Source organism: Theropithecus gelada, chromosome 6, assembly GCF_003255815.1.
Source record: "Theropithecus gelada isolate Dixy chromosome 6, Tgel_1.0, whole genome shotgun sequence".
Taxonomy (NCBI): domain Eukaryota; kingdom Metazoa; phylum Chordata; class Mammalia; order Primates; family Cercopithecidae; genus Theropithecus; species Theropithecus gelada.
Window position 1 is genome coordinate 86,212,054 of NC_037673.1, and position 16,241 is coordinate 86,228,294.

General features: G+C 37.1%; 1 protein-coding gene across 1 annotated transcript in view; it reads left to right on the forward strand.

The window, feature by feature from the left end:
* ADGRV1 (adhesion G protein-coupled receptor V1) overlaps positions 1 to 16,241 on the forward strand; it is a 596,167-nt gene that overhangs the window by 174,763 nt on the left and 405,163 nt on the right. The window contains exons 51-54 of the mRNA XM_025388176.1: positions 6,799 to 7,018; positions 7,344 to 7,548; positions 12,333 to 12,479; positions 15,376 to 15,631. Coding sequence (XP_025243961.1) covers positions 6,799 to 7,018; positions 7,344 to 7,548; positions 12,333 to 12,479; positions 15,376 to 15,631 — 828 coding nt within the window. The remainder of the gene's footprint in view (positions 1 to 6,798; positions 7,019 to 7,343; positions 7,549 to 12,332; positions 12,480 to 15,375; positions 15,632 to 16,241) is intronic.

Here is a 16,241-nt window from a genome sequence, read left to right on the forward strand (position 1 = left end):
GGAACAGACTTGCTACTGCTCTTTCATTAAGTTTTGTAGATCTTTTGTTTCTTTCTTCTTCTCTTGCTGTTTTCCTTTGGGGTTTGTTTCCTCTGGTGGTCTGCTTTGAATCCTTTCTTTTTATAGTTTTTGCTTCCACTGTAGTTTTCTGCTTTATGATTACCATGAGGCTTACATAAAACGTCTTGTACTCAAAAACAGCTATTTAAATTTGATGAAAACTTCATGACAAACAAAAACTGTATTTTTATGTTCTCTCCCCTAAAACTTTTTGATTTTGATCTCAATGTTTTTTGTAATTTGTATTTCTTAATAATTTATTATAGTTACAGTTATTTTTAATAGTTTTGTCTTTTAAACCTCATATTAGAGATAAATTTGCTTTATATAATCACCTTACATTATTAGAATATACTGAACGTGACTATATTACTTATACCATTCAGTCTTTTTTTTAATTTTCACATGTTTTATGTTATTAGTTATCAGACTTTAATTTAAGCTTAACGAACTCCCTTTAGCAATTCAATAGAGCAGGCCTAGTGGTGACAAACTCTCTAAGCCTTTGTCTGGGAAAAATTTATTTCTTTCTTGTTTCTGAAGGACAGCTTTCCTGAGTAAAGTATTCTTGGTGGAAGTTTTTTTTTTTCCCCTCCTTCATTACTTTGAGTTTATTATTCTACTGTCTCGTGGTCTGCAGGGTTTCTGCTGAGACTTCTGCTAATTAGCCATATTGAGACACCTTTGAATGTGATTATATTTTCTATCTCTTGCTGGTTTCAGTATTCTTTCTTTGCATTTGATTTTTGTCTTGGTGAACTCTTCATTGAGTTGAATTTGACTGGAGAACTTTGAGCTTCCAATTTCTAGATAGTGTTGTCTTTCCCTAGATTCAGGCATTTTTCAGCCATTATTTTTAAAAATAATGATTCTTGGTATTTTTTCTTTCTCTTCTTTGGGAACTCCTGTTATGTACTGTTTAGTTCTCTTGATTGTGTCACATAATTCCTATAGGCCTTCTCTATTCTTTTTCATTCTTTTTTATTTTTGCTGCTTTGACTGGAGAACTTTAAGTATCCTATCTTTTAATTCACTGATTTTGTTTCTTCTGCTTGGTCAAGTCTGCTGTTGAAATTTTCTACTGAATTTTTAGAAAGTCATTATATTCCTTATCTCTAGTGTTTCTGATTTTATTGTTTCTTTTTATTTCTTGATCAGATTTCTTATTTTGTTCATGAATTGTTTTCCAAATTGCATTTACTTTTTTGTCCGTATTTTCTTATAGTTCCCTGAATTTCTTTAAGAGTATTATTCTGAATTTTTTAATCATTCATTTTATAGATCTCCATTTTTTCAAGATTCATTATTGGAACTTTATTAATTTCTTTTGGTGGTGTCATATTTCCCTGATTTTTAAAAAATCCTTGTGTTGGCATCTGCACATGTGAGGAAACAGCCACCCTTTTCAGGCTTTTCTAGTGTTCTGTGGTGGTGATAGAACTTCACTATTTAGTCTAGCTTGGGATTCTGGTTGGGTTAGTTGGTAGTGACCCCAGACAAGTAGACTTTGTTATCATGTTTTATACTTGGGCTGGGCTGTTACCTGTAACTTGGGATCAAATGGAAATGCTGGCTGTGCTCTGAGATCCAGTGAGATCTCTGGTTGGGGTCTTCAGTAAGGCAGAGCTGTTGCCTGAGCTTAGTAATTGCCTCTGATCAGACAGTGTTGTAGATTGTCTTCCCTGGCTGGCCAGTACTGTGGTTTGGGATCTGTATCTGGGCAGGGCCACCTTGGCTGAGAGACTGGGCGAGGTGTCTAGATTGCTATTTAACTACTCGGGGTAGGCAGAACCACAGACTATGCTGCATAAATATGCATGGACATGGGCTTGTCTCCCATACTAGTGTATCCTTAAGCAGAGCACTGAGGTTTGGTTCAGTAGCTGTTTAGCTACTAGAGTTGAGCAGGGTCAGATGCTCTCCTCAGAAGACATTCACTTACATGCACTTGACTCCTAGCCTGGCAAGGGCTTAAGGAGAACCCCAGAATTTGGTTGGATTGATGCTCACTAGCTAAGTCTGGGCAGGACTAGATTCAAATAATCACTCACCTGCTTTTAACTTCTAGCTTGGAGTGAAGTTAAGGAAAGTACTGGGGCTTGGCTAAGTCACAGCACTGCAGCTGGGTCTGAGTAGGGTCAGATGCTTTCTTTGGATCATCAGTAGGTCTGGGAAGGGTCAGAGGGTCCCTTCGTGGAAAATGCTGACCTGCCCTTGCTTCTTGGCCTGGAAGTGGCTGTGAAGGAGATCACCAGGGCTTGGCTAGGTCACAGCTCTATAGCTGCATCTAGGTGGTGTCAGATGCCCCCTCTGTGAATGATCACAAATGTACCCCTGCCTTCTGGCCTGAGAAAGGACTTAAGAGTACACTAGAGCTTGGTTGGGTTGCAGCTCAATCACCAGGCTTGGGTGGAGCTAGATGTTCACTCAGCAGATAATTATCAACATGCTGCTATCTCCTGGCCTGGGGAAGTTTTAAGGAGAGCACGAAGGCTGAGTGTGGAAGCTGGCCAGGGATTTGGGCCTGGGAGGCCTGCCAACTGTGCCTCATGCAGAGCAATGCTGTTGGGTATCCTTTCTGGTAGTGTGCCTCCACTGGCCACAAGGCAGAGCCACCGCCAAGATCTGCATGTCCGTCACTGTGAGCCCTACCCCTGTTCGTTGTTTCTAAGTGACCTCAGGTGGTCTAGCCATGTTGATACTGCCAGTGTTTCCAGTGGGGCAAGACAAGGGAGTGTTACCTGTGAATGGGCCCAGAATGTTGGGGAAGTTGAATGTCTGCCTCCAACTCAACTCTCTCTTCCCTCTGTAAAAACCCACAGTTCCTGGGGAATCTCTTGTGTGCCAGACTGTGCTGGCTTCGGGGAGGGGCAACATAATCAAAGAGAAACTGTTCCTCTTACACTTCAAGTGAAGCTCTTCTTTGTGGTCCAAGGGGTTGTTTCATCCTCACTCCCATGTTCTGGGATATTCATCAAGGCATTCTTGTCTCTGAATAGCTGCAAATTGGATTTCTGTAGAAAACAGTAGAGCCAGAGAATTCCTATTTCACCTTCTTGGTGATGTCATTCTATTTACCTCTCACTTTCTATAGATTGTTTCTCACATTGTACTTTGTTTCCATGTTTTCTACTCCTTCCTCCTCATCCCTGTGGAATGCCCATACCACATTCTCCCAGTCTCCAGCCACCTCTTACCTGAACTATTACATCACTTCCTGGCCTCCACACTATCTTTACTTTGCTATTAGAGTCCTCTGCCTGTCTCTGTTCTGCTCATTCTTTCCTTAAATAACTTCTCTTTACATTGCCAACACTTTGGCTAGTCATAAATCTGTTATTATCCTAAGATATACAACTTGAGTGACTTATCATTCATTCAACAAGTGATTTGTTGAGTAAATTATGTGTCTTTCATCATATATTTGTTTAGTTTTTATCTACTTGTCCTTTAATTTTTTGCCTTTATTATGTTTGCTTTTCTTATTCCTCAAGTATTCAAGTGGACTAACTATGTCTCCTTGAGTCACTTATTATTATTCAAAATAGTTGCCTAATGAATGTTTTTAAGGATGATGAGTGCTGCCTGAAAGGACCATTAAATAAAGTTATAGAATTCTCTTTAAAGATTTAAAAACTATATATTAGGCATACTTTCTAAAAGAATTTGCGAAAAATTCTGCCAGAGGCTTGTTAAAGAACCCATTGTGAGGTCTCTTTCTTTCTTTTGTTTCTGTGACTTGAGGCTGTAGAAGTATGAAAAGATTGTAGGTAATTATTTAGAATGGCTTATTATAGATCTCCTGAAAGCTGAAATTATGCATTAAATAATGTTCAAGGGCTTTCTTATTTTGAATGTGTCAAATATTTTATTAAAAGTATTAGATTGGAGCCATAACTATGAGGATCACATATTTATTCTGGTTAATGACTTGACAGATTACTGGGTGGTGACTGAATGCTTTAAATGGAAGAAGAAGAATGAATATGACAAAGACCATGAGAACATATAAACTTATCTTCCCTCCCACCCTTTTCTCCTTTAGTAGTTAATTTTAAGTGCCAATTATGTGCCAAGCCCATTGGTAGACCCTGGGGAAACAAGGGTAAGCAAAACTACATGTAAACCCTGCCCTGAAGAAGTTTCGTATGTAGCAGGGAAGAGAAATATGTATAATCATACATATAAGTTTCTAGTTATAAATGGATAACTGCTATGAAAGACTACAATACTTTCATACTACAAAATGAGAGGACTTGCCGTGGTCTAAGAGATGCCCAGAAACCTAACTTAAGGAAGAATCATTTAATTGAGAATTATATGTTGAATAGGAGTTGAAGAGGTAGAGTTAATGATGGAGCAGGCTCTAGACAAAGGGAACAGCATGTGCAGAGAGGTCAGGTGGTGGTGGTGCGCATGTGCTTTTAGGTAAGAACTAAAAAGGGACAAATGTGGCCAAAATACAGACAGTAAGGGAACAGTGATACTGGGCTTAACTGAAGATGTAATCAGATAGGGACTTAAAGGATTATGGTCTTTATCCTAAGAGTATTGGGATGCCTTTCTTGAGGAGTGGATGGGAAGGTGGAGATAGAGAGATGGGCAGAGAGAAAGAGAGTTTGTGTGTGTGTGTATATGTGTGCGCACAGGTGTGCATGCATGTGTGGCTGCCATGGAAGAAAAACTTAAATGTTAGAAGAGAAGATGTCTGGGAAAGAGCTGGAGGCTCATTCTTTAGAGATGTTGAATGATGAAGCTTGGAAAGTGGTAGGTGATGCGGGTTAGAGGAGATTGATTCAGATGGTGTCTCACAAGTAGAACCACGGGGTTGGTGATAGATTAGATATGGAGGTAGGCAAAAAAGAGGATGTCAAAGATGAGCCCTAATTTTGGCATTTGGTGGGTGAATGGTAGTGCTGTAACTACCGTGGTGGTGATTGCTTGGGAGAGGACCAGGCTTTTAGGGGCACAGAAAATGAGTTTGGTTGGAATATGTTAAGTTTGCCATTCACATGCAGAGTAAGCACTACTGATTATAGAGCTTAGAGGAGGGTCTTGGTTTGCTCATATATATTGGAAATCCAAAGTACAGAAGGTCATTTTACTGCACGCAGAGATTATCTTGGTTGATACTATTCAATCAGCTCATTTTAAACTTGAGGGATGTTGAGATCCCCCTGAATTCATTTTTTTACTGAGTGTCTCTGGTCTCATAAAACTTTATGAAAATTATATGGTCATTTAAAGTGCAAGTTTATTGATAACCCTTTTTTTTTGGCTGTGTTAACTTTTTATGCAACATTTGCTAAAGTGTGATAATACTTAAATCCATTACTATAAAAAAGCATGATCAATAGTTCTTGATATGTAAGAGTAAGGATATGGGGTTTCCCATTGTAACCAATGGGCTGAAATTGTAGAAGAGGCTCATGCTTTCTTATTCTTGGTGCTATTTTAATATCTAATCAATCTCATTTGATATCTTTATGTTCCAATGTGGTTATCTAAGTACTGGAATTTGTTCATGTTTTTCTATGATTTCTCATTTTTTCTCCCAGTTTTATTTAAGTCTGAAAATTATTTAGTATTGTATATAACATAGTAAGCCCCTTTCCTTCTAAACTTGTGTAGATATAAATATGTCCTTTCAGCTATTTTTTACTTCTTTTTTAGGCACAACCCTATTAACTGATATGTATATAGGGACAAGATCTTACCCTGTTGCCTAGGGTAGAGTGCGTAGCATGATCATGGTTCATTGCAACTTTGACCTCCTGGGCTCAAACGATCCTGCCACCTCAGCTTCCCAGGCAGCTGGGACCACAGGTGCTTGCCACCATGCCTGGCTAAATTTTTTTATTTTTTGTAGAGACAGGCTCCCACTATGTTGCCGGGTCTCGAACTCCTGGGCTCAAGCAATTTTCCTGCTTCGGCCTCCCAAAGTGCTGGGATTACAGATGTGAGCCACTGTACCCAACCTTGCTTTGAACTATCAAAAGTATGGTTTCCTGGTAACATTTCAAAAACATTGGACGAATATACTTTAAGAGTCATAAATTTGTTCATATCCTTTGGCCTAATTAATTAACTTGAAGAATTTATCAAGTGAAGATAATTAACATGAAGAATTCTGTTTCTACTTAATATTTAATAATTATACAATAACAAATATCAAATGTAGGGAAATTATTAAATATATTTTGATCAAACATATGTATTATTTATGCACTGAAATTATAGACTTGAAAACTATGTAGAAACATAGAATACTATAATAGTATAGACATGATTTAATATTGTTAATTAAGAGTTTTTTTGTATTTATACTGTTTATAACTGTGTCAATTATGAATTCATATGAATGGTAACTAGAAAGGAAAATGAAATATTTCATGATGGGATTATAAGTATGTTTCACTTTTTAAAATATCCTACTGTGCTATCTAATGAATATTAAGATGAATATAAAGGAGTTTAAAATTAGTTTGAGTTTTAGCAGCTAGTAATTTCTTTTTTATTAAATGGGTATAGATACCTCATTAAGCTGGCTTGGTCATCCCAAAGCACTTAAAAAATTATTATTTACATCCAGTTATTTCAGAAATTAAAGCATATTTAGTTACCTCAGGAATCACAATGTAACTTTGAGACTTTGGAAGATTTTGCTTTGGAACCGATGCAGGGAGTGTGGGAGGTGACGGTTTACATCTTAAGTTGTCTTTTCTTTCCTTTCTGCAGCCCACATGCTTCTTATTGGCCAAGATATGTCTGCTCTTTACTGCTGGAATTCAGAGCTTAATCAGTTCTCTTTTGTTCTGGAAGTACCTTCTGCTTATGGTGTGGCTTCTGTTACAGTAAAGTCCCTTAATTCAAGCAAGAATTTAATAGCTCTAGTGGGAGTTCATTCACATATATATGAGCTAGCCTACATTTCCAGCCATTCTGACTTTATTCCTAGGTAGGTTCAACATTTTATGCTAAGTATATTTATGCTCACCGTAATTTTATATGACAGTTCATTTCCAAGACTTTATTTAGTGACTGAAAAATATACAAAATATAAGTTATTTTTCAGCCTGAAATTTGGTTATTATCCATATTTCTAATATCTATTCTACCAAGTTAATCAGCATTACATGAATATTTTGGATTAAAATTTTATTTATGAAAGTGATTCTTCCAAACCTTTAATATCAATTAATGGTAACTTTATGAGTACTCTACTATGTATATATCTTAAATTTGTTGTAGTTAACTTATTTTGTATATGCTTCTTATGGTAGTTCAGGTGAACTGATATTTGAACCGGGTGACAGAGAAGCTACAATAGCAGTAAATATCCTTGATGATACAGTTCCAGAAAAAGAAGAATCCTTCAAAGTTCAACTTAAAAATCCCAAAGGAGGAGCAGAGATTGGTATTAATGATTCTGTAACAATAACCATTCTGTCTAATGATGATGCCTATGGAATTGTTGCATTTGCTCAGGTAATGATACTGAAGACCCCACACTTGCAATGCAAATGTTTGATTTATTGTATTTGTGTATTAGCTATTATTAGCACTCAGCAAGTCATAGTTTGAGTATCATCAGCCTCTCTCCCTTCCCTTTCCCCTGCCTCCCTTTTATGCTGCATTCTAGGGTGAATTCTACTGACAAAAATTCTGAATTTTGCAATTTACAGTCTTACACACTGGACTCTGAGTCAACTTGTCCTAATCTTTTTGCTATTTTCAGATTCCTTTTATAGGATTGACTTTGAAATGTTACAGGTTGATCTTGCTCTAAAAGTTTGACTCTGCTGTTAGTTCTGTTGCCAGAGAGAAAAGATGACATAGATTCTAAATACAATATATACTGTGTGATATACACATCACGTACAAATATATTACTGTCATATTATGCTTTTGTTACTTCTGTGGAGAGGGGAAGAGAATGAGAGGTGGGGTAGGGGGAGGGTGGAGGAGAGAGAGAGTGTTGTAATTATATGTACGTTGGACGTGTAGATGTCTTTTCCTGAGGAAAGAGAACCATGCAAATCCTAAGTCAATCCTGTGCCCAGACTTCATATTTCTTTGTCAGCAAGCAAAAGGACATCTCTTATTTACATCATTTAGTCCTTTTGACAAAGTGAATTCTTACTTCTGAATTCGAGTTATAACTGCAGCTATCATGTATCTTTCTCTGAAACATTTTTCCTATAAGGAAAACCTAACCCAAATTTGCCTACACACCAAGAGTATGTCCTAAAAGAAGGTGAGCTTCGGGGTTAGTTGGATACTCTACCGTGTCATTATGGCTTAGATTGTTTCCATCTCTCTACTTTGCCATCACAAAATTGATTTTCATTTGGTTGTTTGAAAGCTGATGTTATTGTTAAGGTTACTATGTTCCTGTTTATGTTCATTTGGGGAGAGAGAGATATTTTATGAGATTCTCAAAGTAAGGAAGACATTTCCCAAAAGACTCTAGAAAATGGCTTATGTCTCATTGTCCAGAACTGGGTAACAAGCCCACTCACTCATTCATTCATTGAATCATGCAGCAGTCATTTAACAAATGCCTGTTATGTACCAGATACTGTTTCAGATGCTAAATCATGATAGAAAATAAAAACAGCAAAATTCTTTATTTTCATGGTCCTTAAATTCTAGAGAGAGCAAGGGGAGAAAGACAGTAAACACAGACATAAGAAAATATGTGCTATATTTGATGGTGATGAGTGTACTATGAAGAAACGTTAGGCAGGCAAGGCAGATGGAGAATGCAAGGGAGGGAGTGGAGGTTGCATGTGGGGAAATCTAAAATAAGATGATCAGTAAGGGCTGTTTGGAGGAAATGATAGAAGGACAAAGACTGGTGGGGGATGAGGGTGTGAGCTATGTAATATCTGGGTAGGAACATTTAAAGCAGAAGGACCCATCAGCAAGAGCAAATGCCCTGCAGTGCAGCCCTGCCCATCTGGAGCAACAAGGAGGCCACTGTGGCTGATGTCTGCATGTGATAGGGGATGAGGTTCAACAGGTGCAGGGCCAGGGCTCTGTGTCAGGAATCCCCAGGACCACCCACAGTTTCGATGAGCCACTAAGAGGACTCGCAGGACCTAGCATTTAGTCATACCCATGGCTATGATTTATTACAGCAAATAATGCAAAATAAAATCATTGAAGGGAAAAAGCTCATGGGGTAAAGTCCAGAGGAAGCCAGGGCAAGCTTCTAAGATTTTCCCTCCCAATCCCACCCATTGACACAGGACACGCTTAATTCCCCTTTAGTTGTCACAACATGTATAAAATGTTGCCAACCAGGGAGGCATACTAGGGACTCAGTGCCCAGGATTTTAACTGGGGTCTGATCATGATCATGCAGGTACCCTCTGCCTGGCACATACCAAAATTCTAGACTCTCAGAAAGAAAATGAATGTTCAGCATAAACCACAATTATTATGCAATTTAGGCACTGGGAGCTGCTTAATAGTTCTGGGAATGGTGGGAACTCTCCTGAAATCCAAGTTCCCAGACACCAGCAGAGAGCCGACCTGTGAACAATGGCTTTTGTCTCGTTGTCCAGATGGATAGCAGTCAGGTTCGCTGTGTGAACAATTTCCTGCATTAGCCCGCTAGCATTGTAATGAATTTGGACCCTGAGGGAATTAGAGAGCCTTTGAAGAGGGTGGAGTAGAAAAGTGAATGATCCGACTCACATTTTAGAAGGAACAACTCTGACCATATTACAGAGAATACATTGTAAGTGGGCAAGGACAGAAATCGACCAGTTAGGAATTATTACAGTAATAAATGATGGAGCTTTGGGAAGCGTGTTCACTGACTTACGGATATAGGAAGAGCAGGTTTAGGGGATAAGATGAGGAATTTTGGATGTGCTTAAAGTCTTGTGTCTATTGCCTGCAAGGGTCAGAAGTTTACACTGCTACTCAATCTGGCCCATCCCTGGAGCTAAGTAAGCATAGATCAGCTTCTTCTGAGGCATCTCTGCCCAACAGGGATATAATGTGTGCCACATATGAAAATGTAAGTTTCCTAGCAGCCTACATTTTTTAAAAAGTAGAAAGAAGTAGGTCATTTGATTTTAATATATTTTATTTAACCCAATATATCTGAAATATTTTTTCAACATGCAGTGAACATAAAATCATTAAGGAAATAGTTTACATTTTTCATATCTTGTCTTCAAACTCTAGTGTGCATTTTACACTTATAGACTAGCTACACTAACTACATTTCAATTGGTGAATAGCCACATGTGGCCAGTGGCTATTGTGAAGGAAAAGGCAACTCATAAGACATGAGCTGAGTCGTGGGTGGGGAAAGTTAGAAAGAAAGAAGAGGACCCCTATTTTTATTAGGTACTCACTTGTGTCTTCACTTTCTTCAGATCTCTGCAAAATGACACCTTACCAGAGAGATCTTCATTGATGGAAAATTGCAGCTCCCCACCATCATTCTGTATCTTTTTATCATTATAAAAAGTTTCTTCTTTATGACACTTATAATTTCCTAATTTGTCTATCATCAAGGGGTGTTTTTTACAAGAATTGAAGAGTATGAGAGCTGGGATACTGCTGTGTTCACAGCTTTATCCCTGCACCCAGAGAAGTGCCTGGCACACTTTAGAGGCTTAGGATGAACCTGTCATACCTGTCATTCTGTGGGAGAAGCACAACACTTACAAGGCCTTCTCAAGGCCTTGTACAAGTCTGTAGGGCAGAGTTGGGCTTCTTGGGGTGAGAACTGACATGCTCTGCTGTGTGGTTCCATCTTCTCACCCTGCAGCCTTGTGGCAGATGGAGAGCATGTGCTATTCCTCAACTGTTTGAGCATGGTAGATTTCCCTTTATGAAGCTTGTTCCAAAATTGTTCTGGAGACATAAAATTACTGTTAGTTAATACTTGCCAATAGATACTGAATTCTTTCAATCTGTTCAGTAGAATTCTTCATTACAGGTCTTTTAGGTCTGGACAATCTCATTTCAAAATGAGATATAATAGATAATGAGAATTTCTCGAATATTTTCTAGCTTCATGAAGTGCTTATTTTATTAACCCTCATTAATGGAGGGCATGGAGCCAGAGAGAGCTGGCTTTTTAAAAGGCATTGTCTTTAGTGAATAAATTATGTGCATATTTTAAAATCAGGGCATTTTATTTAGGAATGCTTGATTGCCTGGAGCAAGATTTTATTACTATGTAACATCTGTAACAACGTGTTAAAATACTGTGTAAAATATTGCTAAAGGATAGAATGGCTACTCAAATTAGCATTCTAAGTAGAAGCTCTCATAAGTTTTAAGAAATTAATGGGGGAATCTCTTTTCAGGTTATCATAGTGACCTGAATGGAAAGATTTAAAAAAATCTTTACACTCCTTATTCTTGCTTTACTGATATGAAAAATCCAGGGGTATTGCAAGAAGAGATTGCCTGAAGCATTCATTTTGAGGAACAGTTCGTGAAATGGCTGACAAGAGATGTTGTGTATGTTTGGTGAAGAATGTTGTAGTCACACAGAAATAGATAATTAGTTTGGGACAAAAGAAAGAGGCTAGGAAGCATAGATAAGAAGAACAAAGAAAGTAAGGAATTCTATCATAAGGGAAAGGGATATTTCAGACAGGAAAACACAGTTGTAAAGGCCATGAGCTAAGGATAAAACACCATCAATGGAGACAGGATAGGCCACAGAAACATTTCAGAGGATATGAATTTAAGGATAAGAGACATTTGCGAATGATCAAGGAGAAAGCTCTAATTCTCATGACATCGTTGCGCATGGATGGGATGTTGGAAACCATATAGGTCAAGCTTTTGTTTTACAAACAGGAAACAAAGACCTAGAGGGATTGCCAGAGGTTACAAAGGAGAAAAAGGCTTCCCTGCTCTCCTGACTCTATATCCTTTCTCTTCTACAAACTTTTTGCATGCTATGAATACTTTTACAAAAGTACATGCTTTCTGAGTATTAATGTAATATATGTTCACTGAGCAAAATTCGAAAAATATAGAAACAAACAAAATAATCCTATAATAATTAACCTTTTTGTTTACTTTCACTTAGTCTTTTACTTATTCAAACATGTATGTTTTAAATCATGGTCATTCTATATGACTCTTTTTTAATTGTGGTTTTCACTTACTATGTCATGTTGCTTAGGACCGTGAAGTTTGCAAATTCATAATAACATGAGACAAAAAAAGAAATCTGATTATGTAATTTCAGGTAACCCCCTGTGACTTTCTGTGTACTTTTCCAGAATTCATTATATAAGCAAGTGGAAGAAATGGAGCAAGATAGCCTAGTAACCTTGAATGTTGAACGCTTGAAAGGAACATATGGTCATATAACCGTAGCATGGGAAGCTGATGGAAGTATTAGTGATATATTTCCTACCTCAGGAGTGGTATGTAATTTACGAAGTTATAGGAGACACTTTTAAATTATGGTTACTAGTGGTGTATGGGGCCAAATCCTGCCTTATGGATGAAGTGTTTGAGTTTGACCATGTCAACACTGGATTCCTACTAATCATCGTAGAGAGGGATATAATTTTAAGGTTAGTTTTCTTTTTGTGGATATTGTTCTTTTTTTAAAATGTAAAACCAAAATTTTCCTTTAAAAGGTCATTCTTTTTGAGTTTCAGTACATTCTTTGGCCACATTGTGGGTGCATTACATTGTTAGATAAAATCAAAATGTGATTTCCAGATTTAGGCACAATGGAAGTAGTAAGTAGAAGTAGGAAGTAGTAAGTAGTAACTGCATAAAACAGTCAGACATATGAAAAAGTAGATCTGAGTTGTGGAGTGATATAGGTTGGGTTTCCTGTAAATAGACTCTGAGATTGAGAGTTGTGGACAGAAGGATTTTAAGGAGATAAATCTATGAGGCTATGAGGAAGGTGAGGATGTGCAGAAGGAGAAGTTGATCCACAGGCAATTGCAGTTGAGGTTGATTGCAACTGAGTTCAGGAGATGAGCTGGTCCTTAGGAGTTGTTCCCAGTTTAGAGCTGAGCCATTGACATCCCCATTTTAGCAGTCCTTGGCTTCAGGCCACCCTCAGGGTTGGGTATAACCTTGAGTGAGACCTTTGCTGTAGCACAGGGTGATTCCCAACGAGGAGCACAGAACTTGTTGTTCCTAGTAGCCACGGGATGGGTACATCAGCCCCAAGAAGGGATGTGGCCAGACGACAAGATTATCCATTACTGGAGAATAGTATAAAGTTGCAGCTGAAATTCAAGCATGGAATCAGAATGAGCCAAATAAGTACATGATTAACAACAAGACGGATCAGAGAGCCTTTCGTTCCTAGCTGGAAGATGGGTTGTCTTCTTGGCTTGCCTTCGGTTTCATAGATTAGTCCGTGTATATTGCCCAAATGCTTCTGAAGAGTTCTTTTAAAGGAACTCTCATGGAACTGTCTCAAAAAAAGGACAGATATATATCATGGTTCATCAATTCTAGGTTTCTGTATTATTTCAAAGGTTATTGGAGCTTCTGTATATTAAGAATGTTATAGTAAATTCTGTTGCATTTAATATTTACTTTAGGTAAGCTACCAAAACTGTAAGTTGTGTCTGTCAGGTTCTGTATGTTCTGATTTATATTTCCCCAATTGTCATTTCTTATATAAATATGATTACAATTATTTCTAATTTAAATATAAAATGGTACCTTAAACATAGACTATATTTTGGAAGAATTAATTATTTCATTCAGGGAGTTAGTACAGTTTTTTTCTGTAAAGGGCCAGATAGTAAATATTTTAGGCTTTGTGAGCCATTTGGTTTCTTTCACTACTACTTATCCTTTGCAGTAGAATTGTGCTAGACAATATAAGCAATATCAGCAGACAATGTAGGCAGCAATAGACAATATGCAATTGAATGAGCTTAGTTGTCTTCCAGTAAAACTTGATTTATGACAAATGGGTTTGGCCATTGGGCAGTAGTTTTCTGACCTCTGATTTTATTAATAAAGCTCTTGAATTTATTTTTGTAACTTTTATTTTAAGTTCTGGGGTATATGTGCAAGTTTGTTACATAGGTAAACTTGTGTCATGGGGTTTTGTTGTACAGATCATTTCATCACGCAGGTATTAAGCCTAGTACCCCTTAGTTATTTTTCCTGATCCTCTCCCTTTTCCCACCTTCCACCCTTGAATAAGCCCCGGTGTGTGTTGCTTCCCTCTATGTGTCTGTGTGTTCTCATCTTTTGGCTGCCACTTATAAGTGAGAACATGTGGTATTTGGTTTTCTGTTCCTGTGTTAGTTTGCTAAGGATAATGGCCTCCAGCTCCATCCATGTCCCTGCAAAGGACATGATCTTATTTTTCTTATATGACTGCATACCTAAAGAAAGAAATACCATTCAATACAGCAATTCCATTACTGAGTTTAAAAGGCATATAAATCATGCTGGGATAAATACGCATGCATATGTATGTTCATTGCAACATTCTTCACAATAGCAAAGACATGGAATCAACCTAAATGACCATCAATGATAGACTGAATAGAGCTTTTGAATTTATATTCTCCATTGCCTTTTCCAGGTAGAAAGATGAATGTCAGCAAAGGTAGATAATAACATCAGCCTATAATGCTAGTTTGAATAATTATAAATAGTTTGTAGCTGCACTGCTGGAGAGTGGTGTGTGAGGTGAGAATCAGTGGAAAATGACATTCAAGAAGTCCTATCAGCAAGGATTTCAGATGCTTTTTAGCAAATTTGAATTTGACTCTTTAGACAGGAGAGACACAAAAGGAGAAGAGAGATGCTATGATTTGCATCTCTCCCTATCTTTCTCTCTCCACCTGTGTTTTAGTTGATTCATTGCTTAGTGATATATCTGTTCAGAGTTTAGTCAAAGGAAATAATCTGGGCAAAAGTTTTGTAGAGAAAAATCTTTAAGCTAGTATGCCACCTTATTTTATTTTTATGGATCTTTGTATAGGGTATCTAGAGCTTAGATTCCCAGACAGACTATGTACTTTATCTTAGAATGGAATTCAGGCTCCAGTATTTGACAATTTGGCTGCATGGTTTTTTATTTTTTATTTTTTATTTATTTTTTATTAGCTTAAAGTTTATAAATGGTTTGCTTTTTCCTTTTTCCTAACAATCTTCTGTTAATATGAAAGGCATCTGATTATGTAGAATCATATTATTATGTTGCTTAAATATCTCTTGCTATTTAAGTTATGGGTTTAATAAAAGAAAATCAAATTTTTAAATATTCTTACTACATAGTGACAATTACAAAATAAATAACCTCTTCTTTCTTTAAAATTCTAGATTTCATTTACTGAAGGCCAGGTACTGTCAACAATCACTCTGACTATTCTTGCTGATAATATACCAGAGTTATCAGAGGTTGTGATTGTAACCCTCACCCGTATCACTACAGAAGGGGTTGAGGACTCATACAAAGGTGCTACTATTGATCAGGACAGAAGCAAGTCTGTTATAACAACTTTGCCCAGTGACTCACCTTTTGGTTTGGTGGGCTGGCATGCTGTGTCTGTCTTCATTAGGGTAGCAGAGCCTAAAGGTAAATATTATTAAATATCTTTCAAGTTTTAATGAGAAGCTTCATTGGATAATTTAATTCTAATATTTATAAGGAATGTAAATTTCTCTTTTTATATGACTTTTTCAGTTTGACAGGTCATACTCAATCCTTGTTGTTAAATTTGGTAATCATGTGAAATCACCTAGCAATACTGTTAAAGCAAATGTGTCTTTTAAAAGATACATTATAATAGAAATATTAATATTTTAGTTGTGAGTGCAGTAGAGGTGACTTTTTTTACTTTTTCTTTTTCATCATTCATCTGTTCTCTTCACTCAGCTATACTTTCTGTAGATTTTCAATAGTTACAGAGAACAATGAGCAACACAGTGAAATGTACATGGCACTAAAGGTATTAATTGTTTAATCCAAAATAGTAATTAGAATAATTTTATCCTGGGAAGTGTACAGTGGCCATTTTCTCTTTTGAGTATAAAATCATCACCCAAATAATTATTCATATTAGCTGCTGGTGAAGGTTCTAAACTTTTCACATGATAACATGGACATCCAGCTTTCCAGCACCTTTCATTTGAATAGTCAATGGGAAAAATACGACATGTAGTTATGTTCCTGGGTCTTTAATATG